Genomic DNA, 20,959 nt, shown 5'->3' with positions numbered 1-20,959 from the left:
TCGATAAAAAAAAAAAAAAAAAAAATCCCACCATTTTTAAATACTCTTCTTTGTCAGGTTGATGTCCACTCATTTGGAATTGCAATGTGGGAGATCTTGACTGATGAGGAGCCATATGCCAACTTGCATTGTGGTGCTATCATAGGTAAGCTTTTAGTTGATTGCTAACATTGGTTTACGTGTCTAAAATTTGTACCTAAATACTTTTCCAAGATGGTCTGTTCCTTTCCTAACATGAACTTTGAAAAATATAAATACATGAAAATAGTATACCACTTGACTTTATCTTTATCCTCTTTGACTTAAATTCTATGATAGTGTTCTTGTTCTTTTTAAAACTTTTCATAATTTCTAATAGCCTGCATCAAAGAGTATGTATGGGAAGTTAAATCAGAAAACGTTTCTTGGACATGTAACATGTAGAAATCTTTTTTTTTTAGGAGGCGTTATCTCTACCATTTTCTCTTAACAAATTGGCGCTAGTTAGAGCTTCCTTGTGGAATTTATTCATCATTTTCCTATTAAGGAAGACTGATTATCATCTCAGAATTTATTGCTTATTCAAAGTCATTCCTATCTGCATCCATTGATAGTCTTTGATGCATTTCCCTTTCAGAAAAAGTTATTTTGATCCAATTCTGCATGGATTCTTTCACACAGAAAATGAAAAGGAAATTGAGGAATTGGTATTACAAAATTTGTCTCGGGCGAAGGAAAACTTGTCAAATTTTGGAAATATGAAATTCTCAATTTGTAACGAACAAATATTGAAAATAGAATTGGATGTACTTTCTATGATGAAGTTAAAAACTTTATCTGTGAGCCATGCACAGCATTTGTGTCGTATATATGCACAGATTGATTCTCTCTCTGAAATCTAATGCTTTCTTTACATGATGCTTGTTGAGTTTGACCAAAAATGAACTAGTGTTTCGAAATTTTCACGAAGGTGGAATTGTAAGCAACACACTTAGGCCTGCTATGCCAGAATGTTGTGATCCTGAGTGGAGAACGTTGATGGAAGAATGCTGGTCTTTCAACCCAGCAGCCACGCCATCATTTACAGAGATAACAAACAGGCTGCGAAATATGTCAATGGCACTCCAACCGAAAAGACGTAATCCTGCAAATAGATGAAACCTAAGTTAAAGAAAAGGTTAAGAAGGAAAATGCCTGTAAAGTTATAGCTAACGTTCTTAAGTAGCTTTAATGAAAGCCATGGCCAAAGAGATAACCTTGTAGACCAAAAATATCAATATAATCCATAATTTTTTGTCCAGTTTTTGGTGTCAGATTCAACTTTTTATTCTAAAACTTTGAGAATTATTCGAAGTCCTCTCCTCGGTTCGTTTAATTTCTGAAAATATGAATGTATGGTGACAAAGTATGGCTAATCAATAATCATGGGTTGAGCACTAAAAGTTCGACTTGATTAATTGAAATTGCCTTACTGCTCAGACTTTCTTCATCTGGGCATAACGACTACCATACGTATAAACTTTGCTTTTCTCCCCTTTTTCCCCTCTTTTTTATGAGTAATCATCAATTAAACCCTGATTAAAATCAAATCCATTTATGCATTCAGTTTAACCTCAAGGGCATTAAAAAAGTAGAGACTCGAATCTAAATCTACTAAATAAGTGATATTCCTTAGGTTTTAACCAACGAGCCATTATATGATTAATTGGTAATTAGAAATCACTGAAATAGACAATAATAAAACACGGTGTAATTCAATAGAAATTTAAATTAATTAAAAATGACGTGAATATGATCCCACCGGCTTCAATAACCATTGAAATGCTTAATAATTGTTAGATAATTAAGGAATTTTATTTGAAATTTTCTTTTGACTTTGCAAGTTGCAACTTTTTGCTGGCTTAGTCGAATGTGCCATTATCCATCCACCTTTGTCTCCCATTTTTTTGCTCCACCAATTCTCTTCATACTTTCCTTCAAAATTGGACAAACACTTGCAAGAAGTAGTACAGGCCAATCCTATCTTTCAATGTTATCATTTTGTCTACTCATAATACAACTTCACAAATACTTTTGCCTAAACCTTGTCCCCCACATATAAATACTTGGTGGATAATGTACGTAAATATGCATCCAACCTCCTCTTTTTTTTCTCTTTCTTTCTTAATATTTATAATTAGTTTAATAATTACTTATGATCTACAATTCTCTATATACATGCATAGAATATTGTTTAGAAAAATAAATATTAATTTTTATGTTTTCAAGTAGATCCTTCAAATAATATAATTAATATATATATATATATATATTGTCTAGCCTAGCTTTGCTCAGGCTAATGGTAACACTAATCTAACAGATTCAGATTTAAGTCCTCACTTCCCTAATCTTCCTACTCATGGCATCATGGAAATTCCGCTTCTCAAATACTTATAAAAGAAAACTCTATGATTATATTAAAAATTGTAGTAAGTAAGTTCATCATCTATAACATTATTATTAATTTGTTGCAATGTATATGTAGAGATCCTTTAAAAATTTTTAGATATGATCAAAAAATGAACTATTAATTAATTGTGCAATATATATTGTTTGGCAATCAACTTTATTGGGACAAAGAAGCATTTTGCTTTGTGGGATCATTAGTTGTTGTAGTTTCTACAGTAAGTCAAAAGGAATAATATCATAAGTACAATAAACAATTTATCTTGCTTTTATTTCGTCAACTTTTGAAAAAAAAAATTCATAATTGTCAACGGATTGGACAAAAAAAAAAAAAAAAAAGGTAACGAGACACCACTAAAACTAATTATGCCAAATATCCCAATCGAAACAAGTTGAAGTTTTTTTTTTTTTTTTATTGAAAGCAAGAGTTTTCAAATTAATTGGGGTTGGGTATATGAATATTTTTTTGTTATTTATCTCTGTTAGATAAGTAAATATATTTAATAATTAAATAAATTTTTAAATTTTATAAAAATAAAATTATACGCATCATAAACTTTTCATAATATTAGAGCTCATTAATTGGTGTGTTTGTAATTGATTGAAAGAGTGATGTAATTATTAATTATAAGTTTGAATATTTATGTAAAAATAACTTTTCATTAGTGAGCGATCCAAAATTAAGTATGTGATGATGTGGAGAAGCATTAGCCAATGAATCTGAGGGTTTTGAAATAGCTGACTTGGACCAGCATTAATTACGAAATTAATTGGTGGTTGCACACCCAAGTGGCCCAATAACATGTGAGATGATAAAAGGCAATAACGAAAGTGTCCTATGATATGCTGTCCTTAAGTGCTGTCGACGCTTCAAGGGTCCAATCACAAATCACCATTTGCTTCCATTTTTGGTTGGCCTTGATGCCCCAATTAACTAATTGATTAATTCTAACCTTTTAACAGTGATTAATCTAAATTCAAGTAAACTTATCTCCATTTAATGGACTCTTACTCCAACTAATTTGTTTACTCTGTTGTTCAATTCAATTAAGTAATAATATCACAAGCTTTTCAAATTTTTTATTCATTTAATTTTAACTAGAATTCAAATTTAAAATTTTACAATTTCAATAAAATTTATTAATTGTTTATTAATATCTCATTCTCAGTTTATTTAAATTAATCTTTAAATTTGATGTGAATGGCCTGTTTTTAATTAGATTATATAAATGAATTTAGCAGAAGATATATAAAGTATCAATTTACTGTTAAAAAATAAATTTTAAAAAGTTCAATAATAAGCAACGATAGAATCTCTTCCTGATTTTGAAAATTTAAAGAAGAGAGAAAATCACACAAGAGATATATAAGGGTGCCATCAACTCTGTCCTCTATGAAACTAATTTGCACTTAAGGCTAAGCAGAATTGGGTTTAAATCGAAAAATCGAACCGAAATGAGTCAATTCGATTCAATCGGTTTGATTTTAAAATTCAATCAGTTTGGTTCGGTTTTACATTATAAAAATTTCGATTATTTCGGTTCGGTTCGGCTTTGAAGAGAAAAAATTGATTAAACTGAACCAAACATAATAGTAATTTATATATTCATATCGAACCAAATGGAACTAAATCGATTTTTGAATTGATTTATTTTTATGAGAAATTTATGATTTATATTTAATTATATATATATTAATTGTTTAATTTCATTGATTAATGGTTATTAGGTTCAAATCAAAGTCAAAATTAGACCAAATAACTTGAAAATCAAGTCTAAATTAAAAAATTAATCAAAAATCAAAACCGATCGATTTAAATCGAACTAAACCAAAACAGAGCGATTCGATTCGATTCGATTCGATTCAATTTTTTATTCATTTCGATTCGGTTCGATTCTATTTCTAAAATTTAAAATTTATTTTTTATAATTTAATTCGATTCGATTCGATTTGAACCGAATGCTTACCCCTATTTGCACTCATGCATGCATGTGTTTCTTATGAAATCAATCTCTATGATCTTCATTTTTATTACATAAAAAAAATTTTATTTATCGTAGCTGTAAAATATAATATATAATGTGAATCATATTAAAAATATAAATAGTTTATATATTAAATTTTAAGTAAGTTTTTCCTCGTAAAATTGTGTGGAGATAAAAAAATTAATAAGAAATTTGATTTTGATCGAGGGGTCCACCAACGTTTATTGTTGATAAGATATAGCTCATGATATACAAGTTGGTTGCAGTTGCTTTCCTCGATTCTTAAACCCTAAAACATGCATGGAAATATTTTTATTTAAGATTTTGAGTTTATATATATATATATATTATCATTCTTATTGAACCGATGGGAAGGAATGACAATTGACAATTGGCTAATAATTCAAGTCCAACTAATGAACTCAAAAATTGAGAAAAAAAAAAAAAAGAAAAGGGAAAAAAAGTCATAACATGCACATTTTTTCTTTGTTTTCTTTTCTTGCCAACTTGTCGTGCTTCTCCTTAACACGTATCAATAGAGAGTCATCATATTGATTCATTGAATATCGTTCATACATACACAACTATCTTAATCTATAATGAATAAGTAAAATTTTCCTCACAACTATATATTACATAAATTATTAATTATAGAAAAAGAAAAAAAAATCCGCAAACTGTAAGAATCCCATTTTGCAACATGGTAATTAGCAGCAAATCCATAGATAAATGAAAATTACATATATCTCTTGTACATGAACATGCTTTTTCATTCATTTTATTTTGAAACCTATATACAAAACTACAATCTAGGCTTATTAATCTATTGATCATGTGTAGAAATAGCAGATAATAATTCTTCATTAAAGCTAGCTAAGCTTGTCCTCTTAATTCATCTTCACTAACAAAAGTGCCATGAAACCCATAAGGCACTCTAGTGGGCAACCTCACAGAAGCTACTTGCTCCATGCTTGATGCATTTACTATCACCAACTCAGACCTTTCTTTCATCTCGTCCCTCACAAAACCCATTACGTGCCCCTCATCTTCCTTGCCAATTTCATCAACTCGCCCATTTTTCGCCACCAAAAATGGCTCACCACCAAACCTTCCTTCACCATACATAAATTTGCTCACTTCTCGACTCTGCAGATCAACCCTAGCAATGCCACAACACTTGGGCCATGGCTCTGCTATTGCCAAGTAAACGAACCGGGTTTTCTCACCCAGAAGTTTTCGGTTTACTTGGCCTGCTTCCAAATTCATTCCCGACACTATAGCACTCCGGATCGACTCTCCAGTATTCAAATTCAACCGAATTTCGGATAATTCACTTTGAATTGGAATTTCGGATGCGTTGAAGATGGAGTCCGGAGGGTTCATGCAAGACCCGATAACCACGATAATTTTGTCACCATTGCTGCCAACTTCTTCCCATGCATTCCACAAATGGAAGCAAAAACAATTTGGCACATCAACCCATCGGATTCTTGATTCGTTTTCGTCATTTTTTGACAAAATTCCGAACCTTGAAGTCTTGTTTCGGTCATATATTACGGGTGAACCGCCACGAATCATTTCGGATAACTTGAAAACCACTTGATGATCAGGGATTACTACAAAATTTCGTGTGATGGCGAAGTCGTGGATCATTGTTGGCTGATCTAAGTCAATGTTCAGGTCACGTGACTTTTTCCCGCACCTGTCAAACTTGAAGTATTTTAAGTACGGTTTCTTTATTACGTTGTAACTCAGTGCATGCAACTCACCGGTTATGGGGTCCACTTTAGGGTGTGCAATCAAAGGACAATCAAGTTGATCACGAAAACTGAACCGTCCGATCGTTTCTAGATCGCCACCGCTCCTGATCTTTACATGGTAAGGAAGATCATCCTCCGACAGGGCCAATAATCGACCGTTGAAATAAACCAACCCAGCATTTGCCACGCCAGTGCCTCGTGATCCATCAATGAAGCCGATACCAGCTCGAGCCATAAACATCATCAGCCGAGCCAAGCCCAAGTGTCCATGCAACTCACCTATTGGCTTAGGAAAAAGGCTCCTCCCCAATGCGGCTTCTTGCTCGAGCCGGCTAGTACGTGTGTACCTGCAGCTATAGCTGGCTCGGTTTCCATTTCCCAAGGTAACGGCATGAATCATGCCATCACCATCAAACAAGTGGTGTCCACCAGTGGGCGCATGCACAGGATTAGCGCCGTTGCGCAAGTAAACGCCACGTAAGGTGTCTGGAATCTGGCCAACAACCTTCAGGCCATGACGAACCGGACACTCTTGAACCGGCGCGAAATTACCTGATATTTGAATTGCGGGGTCAACGGTTTTAGGCAGCACATGATTTCTCTCCAGTGGTACAAGAAGTGAAGCCTCTATTATGTCCAAAGCTGAGGCTGCAAGCTTTTGGAATGGGTTTAAATCAATTGGGTAGGTCGTCTTTTGTGGTGGTATGAGCATGGGTTCAGCAGGTTCATGTCGAAACAATGAGGGTACCGCTGGTTCAGGTAAGGGTGGTGGTGAGAGCGGCACCTGCTTGCGAGGAGATATTTTCTTGGAAGGGTTAATGAGGATTTTGCAAGTGACATGTGGTTTTTGAATTTTAATTTTAGGGTCTGAGGTTAGGGATGAAGCGCTTATGGAGAAGTGATGAAGAGAGGCTTGCATGGTTAGAATATATGAGAGAGAGAGAGAGAGAGAGAGAGAGAGAGAGAGAGAGAGAGAGAGAGAGAGAGAAGGGTGTGTAAACTGAGGGGTAGTTTGATTTAGATATTGGACGCTTTATATAAAAGTTTAAAGAAGAGTTAGATCGTGGGAGAGCAATTAAGCTGGCTAGAGAAGGTCTAGACACGTGGAGATGAGGATGAAGAATCATCCTGAAGCCCTGACCCTATTCCTTCGATTATAAGCACATGAAATAAATTAACGCACAAGAATTTATTTGCCATCACTTCAGTTTTGGCCACCAGCTCTTCAACTGTGATTGTGTTTTGGAAAACGTTGGTAATATTGAAAACTTGAAATTCGAGGACAAAATACCAATTACCAAATCTGTTCACTACTTTGTCTGTTTCAGGTTCGTCTTGTACTCTTTAATACTAGAATGTAAGCATAAGCAGAACATAAGGTTATTATAAATCGATTCTCGTTAAATCTTATGAAAATGTTTTCAAGAGAGCTCTCAATTATGCATGCATATAAATAAATAAATAAATAAATAAATATCGACTAAACTTGGATATATATGTTGTAGCTAGTGATGCCAATAAATTTCTTCAATAAAAATCATCATCGCTCTTAAGTGCATTACCCTACTGTCCTGCACAAGAAATAATGATGCCACCTATATTCTCCCACCCCATTATTTCATTCTTCTCATATAAAATCCAAATACCATCAACACTTTGCTGAAAAAAGTCCTCCCATATAAATAAAGCACTCCTGTCCCTAATGCACACGTGTGTGCATCCATGAAAAAGAGGGAGCCAAAGAAAAAAAAATTTTAATACATTCATTTACGATCGTAATTATTTTAAAGTTTAATGATATTTTTTATTTTTTAATTAATTTAATTACTGTTTATAATGTTAAAATTTTCAATGTTATTAAAAAATATATATTACAAATAATTTTTTTGTATTTAGATTTTTGGTGGACGAAGGGGAAGTACTGCGTAAAGATGATTACAAATTTTGTTCCTTTACAATTAAATATTGATTACTTGAGAGACTCTTATAAGAGAGGATCAAAAATTCTGTGCAAGTGAAAGCTGATGCAAAATTGCAAGTGAGAATGCACGTGCAAGTTGCCACGTGGGTGAGGCAATGGACCAGCATCATCAGACAAATTCAGGTTAATGTTTAGGACGCGGGCCCCTACGTGGCACCCCAATTTCCAAACCTCGCACCCTCAGCCATTCGGTTTGTCTCTTTCCGCTACTCTTTTTGTTTTCTTTTTCCTCTTAATTTTAGCCATATAAAATTAATATTTTTAAATCTTAATTATAAATAAAAATAATAATTAAACGGAGAGAAAAGGTAATTAAGAACTGCTAACAATGGATTAGTTTGACTACATTTTGTGATTACATGAACATCCTAATCTGAGTATCCCCATATGTTATTTTCCAACTGCCGCCGAGTATTGTTGTTATTTGTTGACTTGCTATTTGCAACACGTGCACATTTCCTAAACACGTGTCTAAATGGGGCTTCCGAATCCACGTGGTTGCTTTTTGTCTTTGTTTTGTGTATTGATAGCCGTCCAATATATATATCCATCAATTTGTCGAAGAACACGAGGATACATATAATTATCTTCATCAAAAATTAAAATTAAATTTTTTATTAATGATATTATTCATTTAAAATTAAATTAAATAATCAATAATTAAATAATTAGTACTCAATTAAAAAATTTTACATAATTATTAAAGTGTCAATTTTTAATAAAAGAATTAAAATAAAATTAGAGTTAATTAAACTGAGCAAAATAAGACATATATAATTTAAATTGAGTAAAAAATTACTTGTTGCTCAATTAGGTATAGCAGAACAAATAAATATAAAAGAGATAAGTGGAGATTTTCGGTATAATTACAAGTGAGATCTGTATATCAACTCAGCAATAACACATGCCCATATCAATTTCATATTTTTATAAATAAATTATATAATTAATGGACATTTTCTCTTTTTAAGAGAAGGGGGAAATTGGCAGAATCATGGGCTTGCCTATGTGGCCCAAAAATGAACATCGGACCGTAGTTCTCACAATTTTTTGATTTGGGGCTTTTGAACTGCGCATGTTTTTACACAAAATTTTGTAAATAAAAATGAACGAATTATTACAAAAATTTAAATTTTGTTTAGTAGCGGTAACTCTGTTTCTAGAGGCCGTAAGTTACATATTCTTGATTGCGGAAAATATTTTCTTAAAATATATATATAATAATTTAAATTCTATTATAATTAAATTAAATCTTTTATAAATAAAATTTTAATTTTATTTTAAAGACCACTTATAATAAGTCATTTTTTAATGTTTAAGATTTAATATTTTTTCATTAACATACTATTATTATGCTTTATTATGTTTTTCTGTTTTAATAAATTTTCAATTAATCATGTAATATTTTTAATTCAAATATTCAAGAAAAAATATATATAAGAAAATGTTATAATTTCATTCATATTATAAATCTCAATGATATTTCATCCAAAGATTAATTTACTAATGGGAGGAATTCATGTAAAAAGGTGAAGATGTAATTAAAAAGGAAGGGACAAAGTGATACTCCCATGGTTCCTAAAAACATTGAAAATACTATTTTTTTAATATGTTTTTATAAAAATAATTTAACTGAATTTTTTGCATGCTAGCTAAATATTTTTTAAATCCATTTTTATACTTAAAAAAGTCATTTATCAAAATTTGATAATATTGAATTCATCAAATAAAAATAAAAAGTTAGATAATTTTATGTCATAATAAATTAAAATCAAAGTGATGGTATTAAAATATAATAATAAATTAAATAATCATTCATGAAATTAATAATCTGTATAAATTAAAATATTATTTTTATTCATCTCATTTTTTATTTTATAATTCTTTAAAGTATAAAATTATTAAAATTAAAATTATTGATTTTATATATAATTATAAAACAAACTCGATTATTAAAATGTCATTTCTTTTTTATTTTTTATACTTAACATCTTTTGACTAAAAAAGCTAATTTATAAATTGAAAAAAGATGGTGTTTTTGAATAAATAAATTAATAATATTTAGAATAAAAAATTATTAATATTTATGCAGTGTTATGATATTCAGCATTAAAAATATTTATTAGTATTAATTTTTCTTACCATCATTTTTTTAATAATAAATCTATTCATTTATTCATAAATGTCATCTTAATTTATTATTAAAATGTGGACATGTCCATATTATCATGTGGACAATTAATTCATATACATCTGTGTACGATGACATTTTTCAAAAAGGAACAATAGGAAAATAAAGGCTTCTGATAAAAAAAATTAAAAAATAAAATCAAATGTGCACATATTAGCTAGTGGCAAAAGCGTATACAGTAAAAGTGTTGGCTGATTTAGTATATTAGTATAATTTGATATTAAATTACTGTTAAAATTTTTTTAATATATTAATTAAAGATATAAAAAATAATAAAAATTACATGTTTTATTAAATTACTTTTGAATTTATATTTCAATTTAATTATTAATAATTTAAATTGACATAATTAATATTTTAGTAATAATATAATAGCTATTAAATCATTTTAAGAAACACAACATGTATTACTTTTCTTTATTTATATAGAAATCTATTTTTTTTATTAAAAAATAGTTTTTCTTTACAATAAAAAAAAAAAAAAAATATAATAATAATATTTTTTTTTTTTTTTTTTTTGGCATGATGATGAAGAAACACAATATGTATTACTTTTCTTTATTTATATAGAAATCTATTTTTTATTCTAAAATTTTAGTTGTTCTTGCTAATTAAAGCCTAAAAATAATATAATAGTAATATTTTTTTTATTTAATTTTTTGCATGGCATGAAGGATGGATATTTTATTATCAATTGCATTGCAAGAAAATATAGAAAAATTTCTACATAGAACGCTAGAAACCGAATTACTAGCTAAATAAATTTTATGGAGGAAAATAAAATTAATTTATTCTCGTCTGTAGTCTAATCAATGCTTTCTATAAATGTTTTCCTTATTATTCTCAGCATTTTTTGTGAAATAATTAGCAGAAACTATTTTCTTTAATTAAAAAGACTGTGAAATGGTTTTCTTGATTCTATTTCTTTTTCATTAACTATATTTCTTCTTTCTATGTGTTCCACCAGGCTTCTGTTGGAAGAATATGGAAGGCACTCGGCTAGAATTGCAACCACCGTATTCCAAGCAATGGCCAAAAGCCTCAATCTAAATCCCGAGCAATCCAAGCCTTATTTGTCAGAATCCACTGGATTTATACGTGTTTATCGATACCCTCTGTGCTCTATGGCTAATGAGACATGGGGGATGGAAGCTCACACAGACAGCTCAGTACTTTCCATAATGAACCAGGAGCAAGTTGGTGGATTTGAACTTCTCAAGGATGATAAATGGCTCCAGGTTGAGCCCATTCCTGATGCGTTAATTCTCAACCTTGGAGATATGATGCAGGTCCTAGACCTTAATTAGTATTGCTCTTCTTCTATATATCATTTTTTCTAACAATGTTTTTGATGAATTAATATTCTTCGTCCTGGTTAGGCCATAAGCAATGATGGATATAAGAGTGTTAAACACAGAGTGAAGCCAAACAAATATGGGGAGCGATACTCAATATGCTACTTCGTTTTCCCAGCTGAAGGGAGTGTGATACAAAGCCCAAAGTACAAGCCTTTCACTTACAGTGATTTCCAGGCACAAGTGCAGCAAGATATAAAGACGATGGGGTTCAAGATTGGGCTTGACAGGTTCAAGTTCAAGCAAGTTTAAGACTATGCCACTGACAATTTTTAAAACTCGTAAGCTTTAATATACTTTCTAAGCTCTATCCGCCTTCAGTGGGCTCAATGCCTCAATCGGATCAAAGCTTGATCTGCCGACAAATCTTTTCTTCGAACGCCGCATGTTTATGGGATGAGCCAGGAAGGTCCAGGCTTGTAAAATGCGCACAGCTATCAGATAAAGCGTAGATTTTTTTTTTTCCCTAAAACAATCACTTAACCTTTTCTCTATTTTCTTTCCTCAAAATGAAAAGTTTTGGCTTTTTCAGAAAGTAAACAAAAATAGTGAATTAAATACTAAAGATAAAAATATTTTGTTTATATTTAAATATATAATCTCATTCTTTAATTAAATAAAAATTTGCATATAAATAAAACACTATTATTATTTGTGTTTTAAATATATTATTAAACTGGTATATAGTTACGGAAGAAAGAATAATTTCAAGCTGAAAAATAGGTTTAGTTAACAAGAAAAATTAAAATTTTTTAAAATTTTTATAATTATATTTAATTTTTTTACTTGTAATAGTTTTATTTCATTTTCAAAAGTTAAATATAAATTTATTTTTATATAAATGAAAAAATATTAATTAAAAATAAAATATAAAAGAGAATTATAAATTAATATATTATATTTTTAACATAAATGAAACTAAGTGTTCATAATATTAATAGAGTACGAGAATGGCCAACAAAGGGACTGCATGCTTCACTCTTTTGATTTCTTAATTTTTTTATACGAGTCTTATTAGATGATATTTAAATTTAAATTTCTCATCAAAGAAAGCATCAAAACATCATAGAATACTTTTCTAAAAAAAATATCTCAATAATATATAAAAATAAATAAAACTAAATTAAAAAAGAAAATAAATTCACAAAACTTTAATATTTACAAATAATGATAAATGTAAGGATTTATCTATTTAAAATCTATTAGCAATAATATATGTGAGGAAATATGTTTAAAATATATTTTAAATTTTTTTAAAATTATTAAAAAAATATAATTATTGCCACTAATAATTATTAAGAAAAAATTTAAAAAAAAAAAAAAAGTAGTGGTGGTAAAGTGTTAGATTCCAGGCTGCGTTTTTTTTTTTTTTTAATTGCAACATTAAATTACAAGGCCCCTCCAACATCAGAAATACAAGCATTTTAAGATCAAGTTGCAAAGTAAGAAAGTAGCTTTATATTGCATGATTTTATTAGGTTGTGCTTGATAGAGTATAAAATCTCATTGCTAAGGTGTTTAATTAAATTTTAAAATTATTATTATATTGTAATTTATATTAAATATATTTTTAATAATTATTTAATATTATATTTATTTTTAAATATTTATAATAAAATTAATATTTTATATTAAAATAATAAATATATAATATATAAATTAGATCTTATTTCCATCATCAATAAAATTTAAATTTTTAATTTTTCAAATGTACAAGAATGGCAACAGGTGATTCGGGGGAAAGAAATGCTCCCTCCATCTCCGCTTCATAGAAGATCAAAGTCCGTAGAAATTTATTTTTTTTTTTTAGAAATTTTCCTATGATAATTTTTGTTTTATTTTTTTATTAATTTTTATTTTATATAATATAAATTATATATATATATTTATTAAAATTATAATATTTAAATATATAAAATAAATTATTTTTAATAAAAATAAAACAGATCAGCAACGTCACGTACCAGAATGATAGTAAGCTCTGATAGGGTTGAGCAGAATTCGGTTCAAATTAAAAAATTGAATCGAATCGAGTTAATTCAGTTCAATCGGTTCGATTTTAAAATTAAATTGGTTATGTTCGGTTTTATATTATAAAAATTTTGATTATTTTAGTTCAGTTTTGAAGAGAAAAAATTCGGTTAAACCGAACCTAACCGAATAGTAATTTATATAGTCAAATCAAACTAAATCGAACCGAATCAATTTTTGAATTGATTTATTTTTATAGAAAATTTATGAATTATATTTAATTTTATATATATTAATTGTTTAATTTCATTGATTAATGATTATTAGGTTCAAACTAAAGTTAAAATTAGATCAAATAACTTGAAAATCAAGTCTAAATTAAAAAATCAATAAAAAATCAAACCGATCAATTTAAATCGAACCAAATTAAAATAGAACGATTCGATTCAATTCAATTTTTCATCTATTTCAATTTAATTCAATTTCTAAAATTTATAATTTAATTTTTATAATTTAATTTAATTCAATTCGTTTTGAACCAAATACTAACCTCTATAGCTTTTTAGGTTGAGAAACTAAACCTGTAGTCGCTTCGCTGTTCCCTAAGCCGGCACGCATTCTCGCATATGGGTTCTTGTCCCCATCACAGCCGAACGCTATCCTTTTAGCGCATGCACAAATAATAAGATAGGCTGCTGAATATCCTTTTTAATTATGAATTATTTAGTTCATTTTGTTAAGTTTTATTTTATTAATTAAAAAATAAAAATAATTTAAAATTATGAAATTTAAATTATTATATTATTTAAATTATAAAAATTAAATAATTGAATGGAGAAAAAATTATAGACTCATTAGACTATAAATACTAAACAATAGTATCTTTTTATGAAAAAAGTTGAAAACAACCGTTCCCTCAGTTCCTGCTCCTGGCGCTGTTCTCCTGCTCATCTATGTAACCGCCAAGCCATGAAGCGCTGCAATACTATAAAAAGTGACCTCTCTTCCATGTGGTCATCAAAGCCGAAAAGACCTCTCTTCCTTGCTTGTCTGCCTCCTTGTCTGCTTCACCGTCTCGTAAAAAAAATGGAGAAAGCGATCAACAGGCAGCGAGTTCTTCTCGATCACCTTCGTCCTTCTTCATCTTCTTTGCACAATTATGAGTCCTCTCTCTCTGTAACTCTCATTATTTCTTTTTTTCTCACTTTAGCTCAGAATTTTGTCCATTTTGGTATAATTATTTGTATATTCTTATTAGATTTGATGTTTTTGCCTTGAAAATGATGGATCTTTTTGTTGCTTAAATTATACTTCAAATCTATGAACCCTTTGTTTCTCTTTTTGGATCTATTAGTATTATATACTCTTCACCTCTCTATGTTATTAAATTGATTCGGGATGTTGAAACCAGGCATTGGCGTGCTTGGCTGGAGAGAGCGCTGCGTATCATAGGACTTCGGTTTATGGGGATGATGTTGTGATTGTAGCGTAAGTTCCCTTTTTTATTGTTTTTTTTTATCTCCTTAATGACACTTCAAGAGCATTTTTGAAACAGTCGAATCATTTTGGGAGTGATTTCGTTGGTGGAGTCAGCTTGAGCTTCTTTTGGTTGTGTTATGCAGAGCATATCGAACTCCTTTATGCGTCTAAGCGTGGCGGTTTCAAGGATACTCATCCTGATGATTTATTGGCTCCTGTTTTGAAGGTTTATCTATTTTTAGTTTTGAATTTGGTTCAGTTTTTTTTTTAATAAATTGTGGTTGAATAGTTTCAACTCTGTTTGCTTATTTTCTATATTTATTTTTTCTCGTTGTGTCTTTCGGTGCAGGCAGTGATAGAAAAGACAAATTTGAATCCTAGTGAAGTAGGGGATATTGTTGTGGGCACAGTGTCAGCACCGGGATCTCAAAGAGCGAGTGAATGCAGGATGGCTGCATTATATGCGGGTTTTCCTGGTCTATTTCTTTCTTTGCATCTCTTGAGGATTCTTGATTAGTCTTATTAATTTGTTGCTTATACAGTAGGATCTCATGACTGTTTCAGAAACCGTGCCTGATAGGACTGTTAACAGGCAATGTTCGTCTGGGCTTCAGGCAGTTGCTGATGTAGCTGCAGCTATCAAAGCAGGGTTTTATGACATTGTTAAGGGAAAATATAACCATATTTATTGCCGGCTCCTATCATAATGTGTTGTTATTTGTTATGATTCACCAGTATAATCGTTTTGCATTAGGCATTGGAGTTGGTTTGGAATCCATGACAATTAATCCAATGGCTTGGGATGGAGATATCAGATGTGAATCCAAAAGTATGCCATCTCTATTTTCTTTTGTTTTGTGAGGTTTGTTAGCAAATGGTTTTTATGGGACCCTTGAGGTTTTGTTAATTGTGACAGGTAAAGGCCTTTGAACAAGCCCAAAATTGCCTTCTGCCCATGAGTGTTACTTCAGAAAATGTTGCACATCGTTTTGGAGTGACTAGACAGGAGCAGGATCGGGCTGCAGTAAGTTGAATAGATCTGATAGTGCCATAAGTTGGACATTATATATTGATTATGTGAAATTTATGTTATTAGGTTGACTCTTATAGGAAGGCTGCTGCTGCTACTGCTTCTGGCAAATTCAAAGATGAAATAATCCCTGTGGCTACCAAGGTATGTTGTTTTCATTACTTTTTTAGCAAAAGTATGCGTCTTTTTATCCATTTCACCTGCTTGTGTCTGTGTGTGGAGCTGCACATCTAATTTCTGTTGCCACACTATAAATTTCATATTTGAAGATTGTTGATGCAAAAACTGGAAACGAGAAACCTGTCACCATCTCAGTAGATGATGGAATTCGCCCCAACACATCATTATCAGATCTAGGAAAATTGAAGCCTGTATTTAAGAAAGATGGAACCACTACTGCTGGTAGGCAATGATTTCCATTTTGTTATGTTGAATGTTTTAATTCAATCCATTCATGGTGTGACCCTTGTTGTTTAGGGAATTCTAGCCAAGTAAGTGATGGTGCTGGGGCTGTGTTGCTCATGAAAAGAAGTGTGGCAATGATTAAAGGGCTATCTATCCTTGGTGTGTTCAGGTATGCAACTCCTATAAACCAAGTTATTTATCGGGATAAGGTGCTGTAAGTAGAAATTATAGGAGTGACAGCTAGTTTAATGCTTAATAACATTTTTGTAAATAAAAATGGTGAAAATAACAAGTGTATTAACTATTTGGTTCTCAATTTAAGCTAGTTCATTTTAGTTTTGGGCTTCAGTGAATTGCGCTAGTTAATGATCAGTTGTAGCAAGTTTCATTCTGTACATCCAGTATATTGACTATCCTAGCTCCTTGCTTCCATAATTAGCTAGCAAAGAAGAAACTTGCTACTATATATGCAATTCTATTATGTTTGCCCAATAAATATAGTGTTTTACCCATTCTCCACAACTGCTAATGTATAATCATTTGTTGTATATCTTGCCTAAGCTTGATTCTTATGATATCCTCTGTTCTCAATTTGTTAGCATTGAGAATTATTGCACCAGATTGAGGTTGGTGACCTTATTCAGGGCCAAGGATTTTGTTCCGAGTCTTTGCCTTGCAGGCTCATTCTGCTTGCTTTGTTCCCTTGTGAACATGCATTATATCATCATTTTTTTGTATGCAGTATTATCTATTTTATTAAGTAGTTATCATGATTCATGGGAACAATTAAGGGAATTTTTCTGCTCCTTTTCCTCTTTCTCAAGGAAGCATTCTTTTGGTCATGCAGGGCTTTTGCTGCTGTGGGTGTGGATCCTGCAATCATGGGCATTGGTCCGGCTGTAGCAATTCCAGCTGCAGTGAAGGCCGCTGGTCTAGAACTTGGTGACATTGATCTTTATGAGATAAATGAGGTCCCTGTTGACCTGTAACTTCCAGAAAACTGGAATCCATGAATCATTTCCAATTTGTGTTGCCAATTTTGATGTTACTTGTGCATACTTTTGCAGGCATTTGCTTCCCAGTTTGTTTATTGCCGTAAGAAGTTGGAGCTCGACCCAGAGAAGATCAATGTCAATCGGGGTGCAATGGCCATCGGACATCCTCTAGGTGCAACAGGTATTTGTGGCACAAGACTGTAGTTCATATGAACAGCATTCTAATTTGAAATCTTCGGTAGTAGTTATTGGAGTTATCCTTTCTATAGGATTTTTTTTTTATGAATTCCCTTAAATATGCACAAGTACGTAAAGAGGCCAGAGATTGTTTATTTGTCTAGCCATTTCGATACATGGAGTGCTGCATTAATTTATTGCTTTCTTAGTAACTGTTTGATTTAACTGTTGAATACAGTTGATAACTATTATTTAATAGCTGATAACTGTTAATTAATAGCTGTTACTATTAGCTGATAGTTGGTAGCTGATGATAGCTGATTTATGTTAAGTGTTTGGTAAAACTATATTTAGCTGTTGATGTTGATATGTAAAATGACTAATAAGGGTATATATTATATAATTTATTTTATTATTAAAATAAATATAAAATTATAAATTTATTATATTATATTATTTATTTTATTATTAAAATAAATATAAAATTATAAATTTATTATATTATATTATTTATTTTATTATTAAATTAAATATACAATTATTAAATTAATATATGATATCATTTATTATGTTATTAAAATAAATTATTTTAAGAAAATTAAAATGCATTAATTAAAATGTTAAAATTATAAATGAAAAAATATAAAAATATTAATAATATTAATTTTCGAGTTAAATAAAAAAAAAGGATAATATGATCAAAATAAAAAAATCAAATCAAATCAGCTATCAGCTGATGATAAGCAGTTCTAAAAATAAAGCTGATACAAACTGCAGCTGATCAGCTACCCATCAACTATCAGCTTTATTTTTTTAAATCTACCAAACATTATGGTTCACTTGTTTGGGTGCGTATCAGCTATCAGCTGCACCCAACATGTGAACTAAACATCCTCTTAATATTGCATATACAGTTGGCCAGAGGCTAGTTCGGGCTCGGAATCAAATTGGAACCCACCCTAGTTAACTATTCCAAGGCCTGGATCAGCCCAAAACTGTTTACAAGGAGCCGGTTTCGTTGCCCCCATCTCGAGCCTAAACTTGAGCCGAAAGTTTCATTACCCCCACCTTGACTGTTGATCCCAGGTCTGCAATTTTTCTATCTTTTCTTTTTTTCTTTCCTTTTTTCTTTTAAACGATGGAAAAGACAATTTTGCTTTTTAAAACAATCATAAATGAACTAGTTTTTTAGGGCATTTTGAGGATATAAATAATTACTTTTCTTATAAATACCATACATTTTACACAAATTCACATATCTTACAATACTACTAATTTCTCATTTCTTAACTCTTTAAATTTTTCCACTACAATTTTTCTACTTTACATTTTTTCCACTTTCTAATATTTTCTATCCTTTTTCCACTCTATAATTGTTGATTTTTTTCTTTCAATTGTAAAATTTTTATGTATTGTAGTTTTTATATTTTTTATTCTATATAATTCAACAATGCACAATATTTGCTCACATTTTTATAAAAAATAAATATATATTGTCCATTTCATCCAAGAACCTAATGGAATTGGACCAAACCATTTTAAAACTGAAACCAAAACTGTTCAAAACAGGATTAAAATTGCCTTCGAATCAAACTGAAACCGGCTCGGAACTGCTTGAGACCAAACTCTGCTGAAATCACCTTGGTCTTGTCCGGGTCCGGGTCCAGGTCCAGGTCCAATTCACTCTATACTTCAACCCTAAACCGCTGATTCTGCCCCAGACTGGATTTGTGGATAGGTCTACTTGTGAGGTGGTGGTTGATTGATTCAATAAACTAAGGTGAAATTTGGTTCTAAATGGAATTTCATATTGTTTTGATGGCTTTTTATTAATTTATCTGAAGTCAATATGGCAAGGAAAATATATCCATTGGAGATGGCACTCTCCATCACTTTCTTTATGCATCTGGACTTCCATTACTTCTCTTAGTCTGGAAATGTTTACTATGAGGGGGGAGGCTCTTTTCAAGGAAAAATCTGGAAGTGTTGACTGTCAATAGGTCCTACCGAACTTCCATGATGCCCAAGTTGCAATGCAGGAATCCTAGTTTTACACCAAGTACTGCCCACAATGTGTTGTGTAAACATCAAGTTTCAAAGTTTCAGGCATTACCATTGGAGCTGCTTGCGTTTGCATTGCTAAACACGAATATAGACAGTCACTTGAAAACTTTTCCTTTAAAGATCCTGGAACTTTTAACGTGAATATAATATGGACTAGTACTTTTCTTTTTATTAATGATTGTGATATATGGGACACATGTTTACTGTTGCAGGTGCCCGATGTGTAGCTACTCTATTGCATGAGATGAAACGCCGCGGTAGAGATTGTCGCTCTGGGGTGGTGTCAATGTGCATGGGTACCTCTTTCTCGATTTGTGTGTGCGCATGTGCACGAGACTTGCAAATGCATGTTTTTTTTAATTTTTTTGGAACATATGAATGATGATGAATGCATGCAACTCAAATGCAGGCACGGGAATGGGAGCAGCGGCTGTTTTAGAAAGAGGGGATGCTGCTGATGAGCTGTGCAATGCTCGGAAAGTAGAAACCAATAGCCTGTTATCAAGGGATGCTATGTAGACGGATCGTTGTAGAAGCAATAATATTACAACGGGGGTTCCAACTCCTGTTAAACATAACAATAAGGCGGTTTATTTATTTTTTTTTTTTTCCCATTAGAAAAATCGAAATGCAGGAATCATATTGGTTATATTTAAATTTCTTTCATCTCACAGTATTTGGGCGCCTGTAAGGCTGAAGCCAGTTCCATCCGCATCAATGAAAATAGAAAGTGTATGGGGTTGTGTGTACCATTGGCATTGGACGGCCCATCTTCTTTTATGTTTAACTCAATTTTTAAATTTTAACTTAATTTGGAAATTTTGTTGTAAATTATAGTCAAGCAATTAAAATAAAAAAAAAAAGAGTTTCTTTTTGCCCATTGCATAATGGCCTGTTATAAAAAAAGTTATTTATAAAATAATAATATTCTATCACATTAATAATAATATAATAAAAAAATTAAAATTCATGTGATGTTAATCACCTCTTCAGTAAAATATATAAAAAATAATAATTTTTTTCACACTAATCGCCATATTAATATACCCAATTTTTCTTTCAGATTCGGGTCACAATGAAAAATAAAGTTTTAAATTAGATTAAAATTTAAAAAATAATTAATATTAATTGAAAATTTTATA

At 30.7% G+C, this 20,959-nt stretch overlaps 2 protein-coding genes and 2 pseudogenes across 2 annotated transcripts; 3 read left to right on the top strand and 1 right to left on the bottom strand.

Moving 5' to 3' along the window:
* LOC110654867 (uncharacterized) overlaps positions 1 to 1,279 on the top strand; it is a 39,850-nt pseudogene extending 38,571 nt beyond the window's left edge.
* A 3,852-nt stretch (positions 1,280 to 5,131) lies between these two features.
* Positions 5,132 to 7,147, bottom strand: LOC110654913 (9-cis-epoxycarotenoid dioxygenase NCED6, chloroplastic). Its single transcript, XM_021811044.2, has one exon. The coding sequence runs from the start codon at positions 7,086 to 7,088 to the stop codon at positions 5,283 to 5,285; it is 1,806 nt and encodes a 601-aa protein (XP_021666736.2). The 5' UTR covers positions 7,089 to 7,147; the 3' UTR covers positions 5,132 to 5,282.
* Positions 7,148 to 11,294: 4,147 nt separating this feature from the next.
* On the top strand, positions 11,295 to 11,948 carry LOC110654875 (gibberellin 2-beta-dioxygenase 8-like). The gene is made up of 2 exons (XM_058137186.1): positions 11,295 to 11,630; positions 11,721 to 11,948. The coding sequence occupies exons 1-2, from the start codon at positions 11,295 to 11,297 to the stop codon at positions 11,946 to 11,948; spliced, it is 564 nt and encodes a 187-aa protein (XP_057993169.1).
* Positions 11,949 to 14,575: 2,627 nt separating this feature from the next.
* On the top strand, positions 14,576 to 20,566 carry LOC110646140 (3-ketoacyl-CoA thiolase 2, peroxisomal-like; annotated as a pseudogene).
* The last annotated feature ends 393 nt before the right edge of the window (positions 20,567 to 20,959 follow it).

The sequence above is a fragment of the Hevea brasiliensis genome, chromosome 15 (assembly GCF_030052815.1).
Source record: "Hevea brasiliensis isolate MT/VB/25A 57/8 chromosome 15, ASM3005281v1, whole genome shotgun sequence".
NCBI classification, from domain to species: domain Eukaryota; kingdom Viridiplantae; phylum Streptophyta; class Magnoliopsida; order Malpighiales; family Euphorbiaceae; genus Hevea; species Hevea brasiliensis.
This window is presented reverse-complemented; position numbering and strand designations above follow the sequence as displayed.